A 13,987-nucleotide genomic window follows, 5' to 3' on the forward strand; every position below is an offset into this window, starting at 1 on the left:
TCCTCCCATGTAGAGGCGTGTCTTCCCATGTAGAGGCGTGTCCTCCCATGTAGGGGCGTGTCCTCCCATGTAGGGGCGTGTCCTCTCATGATGGTCCCTCCAGCACCTCATCATCCTCTGTCCCTCATTGTCTGAGACATTCTCTGAGCACGTCCTCTGTAGGAGCCTTGTCCTTGATGTACTTATGGATCTTAGATGTTTCGTCCTGGACAGTGGCTCTCACGCTCACTAGTCCCGCCTCCTTTCTTACGGCTAGTGTACAGTCTCAGGGTGCTAGTGTACAGTCTCAGGGTGCTAGTGTACAGTCTCAGGGTGCTAGTGTACAGTCTCAGGGTGCTAGTGTACAGTCTCAGGGTGCTAGTGTACAGTCTCAGGGTGCTAGTGTACAGTCTCAGGGTGCTAGTGTACAGTCTCAGGTGCTGGATTTGGGGTGGAACCCTCCATGATCAGGAGCTTTCGTGTCTTAACATCTGTGGTCTGTATCTCCTCCTTTGGTCAACTGGTTATTCCTGCAGGGTCTGATCACTGGCAGGGCGTGGCTCAGGGGTCTGATCACTGGCAGGGCGTGGCTCAGGGGTCTGATCACTGGCAGGGCGTGGCTGTTTAATGCCCTGGATTTGTTCTTACCATTGAGCTGCTTCAGGACTTGCCTCACTTGTTGTAGATATTTGGCCGTAGCTGCTCTCCTTGTTTCCTCTTTGTTGCCATTTGTCTGTGGGATTCTCAGGTCCTTGTAACTGTCCTCAATGTCCTCTGACCCCCTCTGTGAGGACGACCTTCCCTCTGTGAGGACCACCTTCCCTCTGTGAGGACCACCTTCCCGCTGTGAGGACCACCTTCCCTCTGTGAGGACCACCTTCCCTCTGTGAGGACGACCTTCCCTCTTTGAGGACCACCTTCCCTCTGTGAGGACCACCTTCCCTCTGTGAGGACCACCTTCCCTCTGTGAGGACGACCTTCCCTCTGTGAGGACCACCTTCCCTCTGTGAGGACCACCTTCCCTCTGTGAGGACCACCTTCCCTCTGTGAGGACCACCTTCCCTCTGTGAGGACGACCTTCCCTCTTTGAGGACCACCTTCCCTCTGTGAGGACCACCTTCCCTCTGTGAGGACCACCTTCCCTCTGTGAGGACCACCTTCCCTCTTTGAGGACCACCTTCCCTCTGTGAGGACCACCTTCCCTCTGTGAGGACCACCTTCCCTCTGTGAGGACGACCTTCCCTCTTTGAGGACCACCTTCCCTCTCTGAGGACCACCTTCCCTCTGTGAGGACCACCTTCCCTCTGTGTGGACCACCTTCCCTCTGTGAGGACGACCTTCCCTCTTTGAGGACCACCTTCCCTCTGTGAGGACCACCTTCCCTCTGTGTGGACCACCTTCCCTCTGTGAGGACCACCTTCCCTCTGTGAGGACGACCTTCCCTCTTTGAGGACCACCTTCCCTCTCTGAGGACCACCTTCCCTCTGTGAGGACGACCTTCCCTCTTTGAGGACCACCTTCCCTCTGTGAGGACCACCTTCCCTCTGTGTGGACCACCTTCCCTCTCTGAGGACCACCTTCCCTCTGTGAGGACCACCTTCCCTCTGTGTGGACTGCAGAACAGCAGTGAGGGGGTTCAGACCTCTGCAGAACAGCAGTGAGGGGGTTCAGACCTCTGCAGAACAGCAGTGAGGGGGTTCAGACCTCTGCAGAACAGCAGTGAGGGGGTTCAGACCTCTGCAGAACAGCAGTGAGGGGGTTCAGACCTCTGCAGAACAGCAGTGAGGGGGTTCAGACCTCTGCAGAACAGCAGTGAGGGGGTTCAGACCTCTGCAGAACAGCAGTGAGGGGATTCAGACCTCTGCAGAACAGCAGTGAGGGGTTCAGACCTCTGCAGAACAGCAGTGAGGGGGGTCAGACCTCTGCAGAACAGCAGTGGGGACAGCACGTCACCTTGGTATATGCCACATTTGATGGTCACTTGTGCCATTGGCCTCAAGGCTGGTTTTCCACAGCTTCATGGAGTTCCCTCTGAGGCTCTTAGAGCTCCATTGATGTTGTACAACTCCAAACATTCAATGATCCAAGTGAGTGGCATTGAGTCAGATGATTTCTTGTAATGGATCCAGGCAGTGTCGGGCGTGTCGGGCGTGTCAGGTTCAGTCCTTTGTAACTCTTTCACCAGGAGCTGATGTTTTGCCGATGCCTTTCTGAGCAGTGCTCCTGTGTTGATCCACGTGTCCACTTATGCCCGACAGGAGCTTATGCCCGACAGGAGCTTATGCCCGACAGGAGCGTCCATGTTGTGGAGAGACAGGTTATTGACATTAGATTGGGGGAAAAAATCTGATTGACACAAAATTGAATTGTGACAGAACAGTATTGGCTCCATCTCTGACCCACAGCATGGCTCTGACCCACAGCATGGCTCTCTGACCCACAGCATGGCTCTCTGACCCACAGCATGGCTCTGACCCACAGCATCACTCTCTGACCCACAGCATGGCTCTGACCCACAGCATCACTCTCTGACCCACAGCATCACTCTCTGACCCACAGCATCACTCTCTGACCCACAGCATGGCTCTCTGACCCACAGCATCACTCTCTGACCCACAGCATGGCTCTCTGACCCACAGCATGGCTCTCTGACCCACAGCATGGCTCTGACCCACAGCATCACTCTCTGACCCACAGCATGGCTCTGACCCACAGCATCACTCTCTGACCCACAGCATCACTCTCTGACCCACAGCATGGCTCTCTGACCCACAGCATGGCTCTCTGACCCACAGCATCACTCTCTGACCCACAGCATGGCTCTGACCCACAGCATGGCTCTGACCCACAGCATGGCTCTCTGACCCACAGCATGGCTCTCTGACCCACAGCATGGCTCTCTGACCCACAGCATGGCTCTCTGACCCACAGCATCACTCTCTGACCCACAGCATCACTCTCTGACCCACAGCATGGCTCTGACCCACAGCATGGCTCTGACCCACAGCATGACTCTCTGACCCACAGCATGACTCTCTGACCCACAGCATGGCTCTCTGACCCACAGCATCACTCTCTGACCCACAGCATGGCTCTCTGACCCACAGCATCACTCTCTGACCCACAGCATGGCTCTCTGACCCACAGCATGGCTCTCTGACCCACAGCATGGCTCTCTGACCCACAGCATGGCTCTCTGACCCACAGCATGGCTCTCTGACCCACAGCATGGCTCTCTGACCCACAGCATGGCTCTCTGACCCACAGCATGGCTCTGACCCACAGCATCACTCTCTGACCCACAGCATGGCTCTCTGACCCACAGCATGGCTCTCTGACCCACAGCATCACTCTCTGACCCACAGCATGGCTCTGACCCACAGCATGGCTCTGACCCACAGCATGGCTCTCTGACCCACAGCATGGCTCTCTGACCCACAGCATGGCTCTGACCCACAGCATCACTCAGAGAGCATGGCTCTCTGACCCACAGCATGGCTCTCTGACCCACAGCATGGCTCTCTGACCCACAGCATGGCTCTCTGACCCACAGCATCACTCTCTGACCCACAGCATGGCTCTCTGACCCACAGCATGGCTCTCTGACCCACAGCATGGCTCTCTGACCCACAGCATCACTCTCTGACCCACAGCATCACTCTCTGACCCACAGCATGGCTCTCTGACCCACAGCATGGCTCTCTGACCCACAGCCCCACAGCATGGCTCTCTGACCCACAGCATGGCTCTGACCCACAGCATCACTCAGAGAGCATGGCTCTCTGACCCACAGCATGGCTCTCTGACCCACAGCATCACTCTCTGACCCACAGCATGACTCTCTGACCCACAGCATGGCTCTCTGACCCACAGCATGGCTCTCTGACCCACAGCATCACTCTCTGACCCACAGCATCACTCTCTGACCCACAGCATGGCTCTCTGACCCACAGCATGGCTCTCTGACCCACAGCATCACTCTCTGACCCACAGCATCGCTCTCTGACCCACAGCATGGCTCTCTGACCCACAGCATGGCTCTCTGACCCACAGCATGGCTCTCTGACCCACAGCATGGCTCTCTGACCCACAGCATCACTCTCTGACCCACAGCATCACTCTCTGACCCACAGCATGGCTCTCTGACCCACAGCATGGCTCTCTGACCCACAGCATCACTCTCTGACCCACAGCATCGCTCTCTGACCCACAGCATGACTCTCTGACCGTATGGCTCTTTGTTTGCTCCTGTCAGGTGGCCCCTGCCTGGCAGAGTACAGTGATGGTAAATACTACAGAGCGATGATCATGGACATCATCAGTCTGGACCCTGTCCTGGTCCTGCTGCAGCATGTGGACTACGGCTCGGACGACACACTGACCACTGCCAAGTAACAACACTGTTTATAGACACTGGACTGCTCGCCTCTGGACCCTCGAGGGTCCTTTGAAGCCTCCGGACCCTTCAGGGTCCTTTAGAGCCTCCGGACCCTCCAGGGTCCTTTGAAGCCTCCGGACCCTTCAGGGTCCTTTAGAGCCTCCGGACCCTCCAGGGTCCTTTAGAGCCTCCGGACCCTCCAGGGTCCTTTAGAGCCTCCGGACCCTCCAGGGTCCTTTAGAGCCTCTGGACCCTCCAGGGTCCTTTGAAGCCTCTGGACCCTCGAGGGTCCTTTAGAGCCTCTGGACCCTCGAGGGTCCTATAGAGCCTCCGGACCCCTTCATGAAGTCACATTTTAAACATGTTTGCTCAGTTCAAGAGCTTGAACAAAAGCGTGTTCTTCACCTTCGGGACCCTCGAGTTCGGGCTGTGTTCAAAATATCGATACGGCGATACGATATATCGTCACGGACTCCGTCAGTATCGATATTTTTTTTAATTAAACAAAAAATTAAAAACAAATTTAGTTTGTTTTTTTCTGGCGCGTCGCCTTTAAAGGAGGTGGAATAATACTTCTGATCATGTGTTTGTGCTGCTCCTCTGGAGGAGGTGAGGGGGAGCTGTGAGGAGGAGAGGAGGAGGAGGAGGAGCTGTGAGGAGGAGGAGCTGTGAGGAGGAGGTGAGGAGGAGGAGGTGAGGAGAAGCTGTGAGGAGCTGTGAGGAGGAGGAGGAGGTGAGGAGGAGGAGGTGAGGAGGAGCTGTGAGGAGGAGGTGTGAGGAGAGGAGGAGGAGCTGTGAGGAGGAGAGGAGGAGGTGTGAGGAGGAGCTGTGAGGAGGTGAGGAGGAGGTGTGAGGAGAGGAGGAGGAGGTGAGGAGGTGTGAGGAGAGGAGGAGGAGGTGAGGAGGTGTGAGGAGGAGGAGGAGCTGTGAGGAGGAGGTGAGGAGGAGGTGTGAGGAGAGGAGGAGGAGGTGTGAGGAGGAGGAGCTGTGAGGAGAGGAGGAGGAGGTGTGAGGAGAGGAGGAGGAGGTGTGAGGAGAGGAGGAGGAGGTGTGAGGAGGAGGAGGAGCTGTGAGGAGGAGGTTTGAGGAGAGGAGGAGGAGGTGTGAGGAGGAGGAGCTGTGAGGAGAGGAGGAGGAGGTGTGAGGAGGAGCTGTGAGGAGGAGCAGAGGAGGTGTGAGGAGGAGGAGCTGTGAGGAGGTGTGGAGGAGAGGAGGAGGAGGTGAGGAGGAAGAGGTGAGGAGGTAGGAGGAGGTGAGGAGGAAGAGGAGGTGTGAGGAGGGATGAGGAGTTGGTGTGAGGAGGTGAGGAGGAGGAGGAGCTGTGAGGAGGAGGTGTGAGGAGGAGGAGGAGCTGTGAGGAGGAGCTGTGAGGAGGTGTGAGGAGGAGGTGTGAGGAGGTGTGAGGAGGTGTGAGATGCTGCTGCAGGATCAGACCATGAAACATACAGTACTTGCACTTGTACTTGTACTTGCACTTGCACTTGCACTTGCACTTGCACTTGCACTTGCACTTGCACTTGTACTTGTACTTGTACTTGTACTTGTACTTGTACTTGTACTTGTACTTGCACTTGTACTTGCACTTGTACTTGTACTTGTACTTGTACTTGCACTTGTACTTGCACTTGTACTTGCACTTGGATCAGTGAAGTTATTGGAGGATTTATAAAATGTTTTGTGGAGAAACATTTTCTGATCCAGAATAAAAACATGACCCACATTTTTAAGAGCCTTTTTTCAAAAATATATCCGGATACTTATGGTATCACGAGGGTCCTGAGGGCCCCATGTCTAAAGGGCCCCATGTTTAAAGGGCCCCATGTCTAAAGGGCCCCATGTCTAAAGGGCCCCATGTTTAAAGGGCCCCATGTTTAAAGGGCCCCATGTCTAAAGGGCCCCATGTCTAAAGGGCCCCATGTTTAAAGGGACCCATGTTTAAAGGGACCCATGTCTAAAGGGCCCCATGTTTAAAGGGTCCCATGTTTAAAGGGCCCCATGTTTAAAGGGCCCCATGTTTAAAGGGCCCCATGTTTAAAGGGTCCCATGTTTAAAGGGACCCATGTTTAAAGGGCCCCATGCTTAAAGGGACCCATGTTTAAAGGGCCCCATGTTTAAAGGGTCCCATGTTTAAAGGGACCCATGTTTAAAGGGCCCCATGTTTAAAGGGCCCCATGTCTAAAGGGCCCCATGTTTAAAGGGTCCCATGTTTAAAGGGCCCCATGTTTGAAGGGCCCCATGTTTAAAGGGCCCCATGTTTAAAGGGCCCCATGTTTAAAGGGCCCCATGTTTAAAGGGCCCCATGTTTGAAGGGCCCCATGTTTGAAGTGCCCCATGTCTAAAGGGTCCCATGTTTGAAGGGCCCCATGTTTAAAGGGCCCCATGTTTAAAGGGCCCCATGTTTAAAGGGCCCCGTGTTTGAAGTGCCCATGTTTAAAGGGCCCCATGTTTAAAGGGCCCCATGTTTAAAGGGCCCCATGTTTGAAGTGCCCATGTTTAAAGGGCCCCATGTTTAAAGGGCCCCATGTTCAAAGGGCCCCATGTTTGAAGGGCCCCATGTTTGAAGTGCCCCATGTCTAAAGGGTCCCATGTTTAAAGGGCCCCATGTTTGAAGTGCCCCATGTCTAAAGGGTCCCATGTTTAAAGGGCCCCATGTTTAAAGGGCCCCATGTTTGAAGTGCCCATGTTTAAAGGGCCCCATGTTTAAAGGGCCCCATGTTTAAAGGGCCCCATGCTTAAAGGGACCCATGTTTAAAGGGACCCATGTTTAAAGGGCCCCATGTCTAAAGGGCCCCATGTTTAAAGGGTCCCATGTTTAAAGGGACCCATGTTTAAAGGGTCCCATGTTTAAAGGGACCCATGTTTAAAGGGCCCCATGTTTAAAGGGTCCCATGTTTAAAGGGCCCCATGTTTAAAGGGCCCCATGTTTAAAGGGCCCCATGTTTAAAGGGTCCCATGTTTAAAGGGACCCATGTTTAAAGGGCCCCATGCTTAAAGGGACCCATGTTTAAAGGGCCCCATGTTTAAAGGGCCCCATGTTTAAAGGGACCCATGTTTAAAGGGCCCCATGTTTAAAGGGCCCCATGTCTAAAGGGCCCCATGTTTAAAGGGTCCCATGTTTAAAGGGCCCCATGTTTGAAGGGCCCCATGTTTAAAGGGCCCCATGTTTAAAGGGCCCCATGTTTAAAGGGCCCCATGTTTGAAGTGCCCCATGTTTGAAGTGCCCCATGTCTAAAGGGTCCCATGTTTAAAGGGCCCCATGTTTAAAGGGCCCCATGTTTAAAGGGCCCCGTGTTTGAAGTGCCCATGTTTAAAGGGCCCCATGTTTAAAGGGCCCCATGTTTAAAGGGCCCCATGTTTAAAGGGGCCCATGTTTAAAGGGGCCCATGTTTGAAGTGCCCCATGTTTGAAGTGCCCCATGTTTAAAGGGGCCCATGTTTAAAGGGGCCCATGTTTGAAGTGCCCCATGTTTAAAGGGCCCCATGTTTAAAGGGGCCCATGTTTAAAGGGGCCCATGTTTGAAGTGCCCCATGTTTAAAGGGCCCCATGTTTAAAGGGGCCCATGTTTGAAGTGCCCCATGTTTAAAGGGCCCCACATCCACATAAGTCTGCTCGATCCCACATGTTATTGCTGCAGATAAGGATTTGAACAGCAGCCAATCAGCATCACAGGTGAGTCTGCCTTTAGAAAGCCCCGCCCACAATCAGACAGACTCCTCCCACTGCCATGGGCAAGACCTAAGAGCTGTCAAAAGACCCCAGAGACTGAAGTGTGACCTCCACAAGGCTGGACAGGGCTCTGGGGCCCTTGAGGGGCCCTTGAGGGGCCCAAAGGTGACAGAATGTGACTTTTTAAAATATAAAGTCTTTGTTCCAAACACGGGAGCAGATGTTTCCCAGGATGAATCCTGGACACAATGAGCTGTAGTAATATAAATGTATAGATGGTGTCCTTCTCGCTCAGGCTGCGTCAGATGCCCCGAGAGCTGCTCCTGTTCCCCACCCTCGCTCTCAAGGTGAAGGTGGCAGGCTTCAAGGCTCCGTCGGAGAACAGGCAGGAGCACATGCTGCCGTACAGTCCAGCGTGGAGCGTCCAGGCGGCTCTGGACATGATCGACCTGCTGCACGGACACGTCACGGCCTCTGTGGTGGTACGACACGCTCCACGTCCTCTGACCAGTGACCAGTGAGTAAAGGGCCTTTGTTGTGTTGCAGGCGCGGGAACCAGAGCTCACAGTTCGCTTGTACCACGAGGACGGTCAGCCGGTGCACACGCCTCTGGTCAGCAGTGGATTGGCAGAGCTGGACTGACCACTTCACCCGTTCTAGTTTGGGCCTTTTCTTTTTGTTGGCTCATGCACCTGCTGAACTTCTTTGAGTGTTGTAGGTTCTTTTTGAGATGTTTCCTGGGACAGGGTCCTGCCGGGGCTCGACAGGTGCAGCCCGGGGCTCGACAGGTGCAGCCGGGGCTCGACTTTGTTGATGTTGGATTATAAAAGTTTCTGTTGTAAATGACCTTCAGAGGTTTGAACCTTCAGAGGTTTGAACCTTCAGGAGGTTTGAACCTTCAGGAGGTTTGTACCTTCAGAGGTTTGAACCTTCAGGAGGTTTGAACCTTCAGGAGGTTTGAACCTTCAGGAGGTTTGAACCTTCAGGAGGTTTGAACCTTCAGAGGTTTGAACCTCACGTTCTGTTTGAATTATTCTAATGACATTTTGTTCCTAATAAAAACAAAACTAATTCTACATCTGATACAAGACATTTAGTGTTCAAACTGAGCACAATAATGACATCACTCTTATTTTTCAATATCAATCACAAGTTATACATCATTTAAAACCAATATGTCATTGATTTACATGAATCATCTGCCCCGAGTGTCCGTCCTAATGAGAACTCAAGACCACGTCCCCCTCGGTCCCTCAGGACACAGTATCGCCCCCTGGCTGTCAGGCATGAGAAGTGAAACATAACTCACTCTTTTATAAAGAAACAACAGCACATGAGTGTGAGTCCTTCATAGTGAGTCCTTCATAGTGAGTCCTTCATAGTGAGTCCTTCATAGTGAGTCCTTCATAGTGAGTCCTTCATGGTGAGTCCTTCATAGTGAGTCCTTCATAGTGAGTCCTTCATGGGGAGTCCTTCATGGGGAGTCCTTCATAGTGAGTCCTTCATAGTGAGTCCTTCATGGTGAGTCCTTCATGGTGAGTCCTTCATGGTGAGTCCTTCATGGTGAGTCCTTCATGGTGAGTCCTTCATGGGGAGTCCTTCATAGTGAGTCCTTCATAGTGAGTCCTTCATGGTGAGTCCTTCATGTTGAGTCCTTCATGGTGAGTCCTTCATGGTGAGTCCTTCATGGTGAGTCCTTCATGGTGAGTCCTTCATGGTGAGTCCTTCATGGTGAGTCCTTCATGGGGAGTCCTTCATAGTGAGTCCTTCATAGTGAGTCCTTCATGGTGAGTCCTTCATGTTGAGTCCTTCATGTTGAGTCCTTCATGGTGAGTCCTTCATGGGGAGTCCTTCATGGTGAGTCCTTCATAGTGAGTCCTTCATGGTGAGTCCTTCATAGTGAGTCCTTCATGGTGAGTCCTTCATGGTGAGTCCTTCATGGTGAGTCCTTCATGGGGAGTTCTTCATAGTGAGTCCTTCATAGTGAGTCCTTCATGGTGAGTTCTTCATGGTGAGTCCTTCATGGGGAGTCCTTCATGGTGAGTCCTTCATAGTGAGTCCTTCATGGTGAGTCCTTCATAGTGAGTCCTTCATGGGGAGTTCTTCATAGTGAGTCCTTCATAGTGAGTCCTTCATGGTGAGTCCTTCATGGGGAGTTCTTCATAGTGAGTCCTTCATGGTGAGTCCTTCATGGGGAGTCCTTCATGGTGAGTCCTTCATGGGGAGTCCTTCATGGTGAGTCCTTCATGGTGAGTCCTTCATGGTGAGTCCTTCATGGTGAGTCCTTCATGGGGAGTCCTTCATGGGGAGTCCTTCATAGTGAGTCCTTCATGGTGAGTCCTTCATGGTGAGTCCTTCATGGTGAGTCCTTCATGGGGAGTCCTTCATAGTGAGTCCTTCATAGTGAGTCCTTCATGGTGAGTCCTTCATGGGGAGTTCTTCATAGTGAGTCCTTCATAGTGAGTCCTTCATGGTGAGTCCTTCATGGTGAGTCCTTCATGGGGAGTCCTTCATGGTGAGTCCTTCATGGTGAGTCCTTCATGGGGAGTCCTTCATGGGGAGTCCTTCATGGTGAGTCCTTCATGGGGAGTCCTTCATGGGGAGTTCTTCATGGTGAGTCCTTCATGGGGAGTCCTTCATGCAGAGCCTTAAGAGTGTGAGCGGCTCTTATGTTCCAGAACACAACACTTGAAGGACCTTTTCAGTTTGAGTTCTTTGATGGAACTGTTTCTAAAGGCAGTGGTTCTTCTGTGACAGACTTGGACTTCAGCGCATGAAGAAGAGAAACATTATGAGTGACACAGGTTCTTGGTACAGGATGTTCAGTGTTGCCTCGTTAAGTTCAGAGATGATTGTAAAGTCGATTCCTCTGACATTGACTTTCACTTGTAACAATTCTCTTGATTCTCTTTGACTGAGATGGAAACATCCAGTGTCACCCAGAACCATAAAGAACCTGCTGGAGTTCCTCCATCTGACCAGAGATGCATCAGTGAAAGTCTCACATGTGAAGTCATTGTCTTGACCAAAATCCTGAAGTTCAACTCAACAGACTTCAGTTTGACACAACTCTGTGCTTCATGATCAGTCTGTACAGTACAGACTACAGTACAGACTGTACAGTCTGTACTGTAGTCTGTACTGTACAGACTGTACTGTAGTCTGTACTGTAGTCTGTACTGTAGTCTGTACTGTAGTCTGTACTGTACAGACTACAGTACAGTCTGTACTGTAGTCTGTACTGTACAGTCTGTACTGTAGTCTGTACTGTAGTCTGTACTGTAGTCTGTACTGTACAGTCTGTACTGTAGTCTGTACTGTAGTCTGTACTGTACAGACTACAGTACAGTCTGTACTGTAGTCTGTACTGTACAGTCTGTACTGTAGTCTGTACTGTAGTCTGTACTGTACAGACTACAGTACAGTCTGTACTGTAGTCTGTACTGTACAGTCTGTACTGTAGTCTGTACTGTAGTCTGTACTGTAGTCTGTACTGTACAGTCTGTACTGTAGTCTGTACTGTAGTCTGTACTGTACAGACTACAGTACAGTCTGTACTGTAGTCTGTACTGTACAGTCTGTACTGTAGTCTGTACTGTAGTCTGTACTGTACAGACTACAGTACAGTCTGTACTGTAGTCTGTACTGTACAGTCTGTACTGTAGTCTGTACTGTAGTCTGTACTGTAGTCTGTACTGTACAGTCTGTACTGTAGTCTGTACTGTAGTCTGTACTGTACAGACTACAGTACAGTCTGTACTGTAGTCTGTACTGTACAGTCTGTACTGTAGTCTGTACTGTAGTCTGTACTGTAGTCTGTACTGTACAGTCTACTGTACTGTACAGTACAGATTGTGAGGCTCTGCTGCCCTGTGAGGGTGTGAGAGGTGTGGGATGTAAATGCTGAATGTCTCTTCTGCACTTGTAACATAAAGTGACCCTGAACTTCACGAGCAACATTGAACTTTGATCTGAGGCGTGACAGTCCCCAACATGAGGAGCTAGTACCAGTTACATCACAGGGTCAACTTTAGAATCATTCTGCTTTTCACTGGGTTAGACCATCAGAGTGACCAGCAGAGTGTCCCCCTCTGTCCTCTCTGTCCCCCTCAGGCACTTGTGTCTTTAATAAACATCACGTGAAATGAATTCATTGATAGATTCTATATTTGCAGAAAAGTGATATTTTATTTGATATTTAATGTTTGGGATTTTGTCCACACCAACGATCACGGGACGTCCTCCGCTACAGGCCTGGAGGACAATCTGTCCCTCGGAGGACAATCTGTCCCTGATCTGGACCACACACATGGTCCACCTCCAGAGCTGATGAAACGTCTCTAGAAGGTTCTGTCCTTGTAAGAAGCAGACGTTATGTCCATTGAACGAAGTCTCCATTGTCCTGACACTGTCCTCCTCACAGCCTCTGGAGCTCAGGGTGGACAGTTCTTTTGTAGTTCCTCAAGTCCTCACACAACAAGCTTTTGGTTCTAATCTAAAATAGTCATAGCTGGAGACTTTAATATCCACGTGAACATGAGTGATGACTCTCTCAGTAACGCCTTCAGCGCCTTGTTAGACAGCATTGGTTTCACTCAGAATGTAAATAAAGTGACTCACACTCACAAGAACACTCTGGATCTTGTCCTAACGTATGGAACAGAGATTAGTGACCTCATTGTCCTCCCTCAAAACTCTATATTGTCAGATCATTTCATAATTACCTTTCAGTTTATTCTTAAAGATCATCCAGTCCCACAAAATAAAGTTATAATGAAAAGGACAATATCTGAAAAATCTATCTCATAATTCAAAGAAATAATAGAGCCAATATTCAGTGACATGTCATATGATCATGTCATGTGATCAAGTCATGTGATCAAGTCATGTGATCACGTCATGTGATCACGTCATGTGATCAAGTCATGTGATCAAGTCATGTGATCACGTCATGTGATCACGTCATGTGATCACGTCATGTGATCACGTCATGTGATCACGTCATGTGATCACGTCACGTGATCCTGCTGAGAACAGTTTTAGTCCCAGTTTAAGTGATCAATGTGTCGACTTGACCATGAATTCTCTGAAGTCTGCTCTTGACGTTGTAGCGTCGTTAAAACAGAAGGTCATTAGGCCAAAGTGCGCCTCCCCATGGTACAACCAAGAACTGCGTTCACATAAACAAAGAGTTAGAAAGTTAGAGGGATAATTTCGTCGCTCTCACACCGAAGAATCCCTAAAAGCAGGAAAAGTTGCCTGCTGTCCTATAAGCAGGCTCTGCGTAAGGCCCAAACCAGATATTATTCAAATCTAATAGAAGTCAACAAAAGTAACACTAAATTCCTTTTCAGCGCTGTAGCCAGGCTAACAAACTGTCACAGTGCAGTAGAGCCCTCAATCCCAGCTACACTTAGCTCTGATGATTTCCTCCTATTTTTTAATAATAAAATAAAAACAATCAGAGATAAATTAGATGAAATTACCCCCGCTATTAGCCCTGAACTAGCCCAAGCTGTAAATCTAACGTCCCATATAAATCCACCTGTAAACCTAGAAAGGTTCACAGCTGTTGATCAAGCAGAGATAACTTCAGCCATTATGTCCTCTAAAAGCTCAACTTGTGTCCTAGACCCCATTCCAAGCAGACTCCTCAAAGACATTCTCCCCCTAATTATAGACCCTATTCTTAATATAATAAATACTTCACTCGAAAGTGGCTATGTTCCACAGTCCTTCAAACATGCAGTCATTAAACCTCTTCTGAAAAAGCCTAATCTAGATCCCGACCTATTGGTAAACTACAGACCTATTTCAAATCTTCCCTTCGTCTCTAAAATCCTTGAAAAAGTTGTAGTAAAACAGCTTTGTCGCCACCTGCAGGACAATAACTTATTTGAAGTTTTCCAGTCAGGGTTCAGAGCCCACCACAGCACTGAAACTGCACTAGTTAAAGTCACAAAT

General features: G+C 50.4%; 1 protein-coding gene across 1 annotated transcript in view; it reads left to right on the forward strand.

Moving 5' to 3' along the window:
* The window catches only part of rnf17 (ring finger protein 17), a 128,925-nt gene extending 120,212 nt beyond the window's left edge, over window positions 1–8,713 (forward strand). The window contains exons 35-37 of the mRNA XM_072444159.1: window positions 4,235–4,370; window positions 8,319–8,505; window positions 8,570–8,713. Coding sequence (XP_072300260.1) covers window positions 4,235–4,370; window positions 8,319–8,505; window positions 8,570–8,665 — 419 coding nt within the window. The 3' untranslated portion in view covers window positions 8,666–8,713. The remainder of the gene's footprint in view (window positions 1–4,234; window positions 4,371–8,318; window positions 8,506–8,569) is intronic.
* Window positions 8,714–13,987: the final 5,274 nt, after the last annotated feature.

The sequence above is a fragment of the Eucyclogobius newberryi genome, unplaced genomic scaffold (genome assembly GCF_026437365.1).
Source record: "Eucyclogobius newberryi isolate DKJ021-1_F unplaced genomic scaffold, fEucNew1.0.hap1 SCAF_14, whole genome shotgun sequence".
Taxonomy (NCBI): Eukaryota; Metazoa; Chordata; class Actinopteri; order Gobiiformes; family Gobiidae; genus Eucyclogobius; species Eucyclogobius newberryi.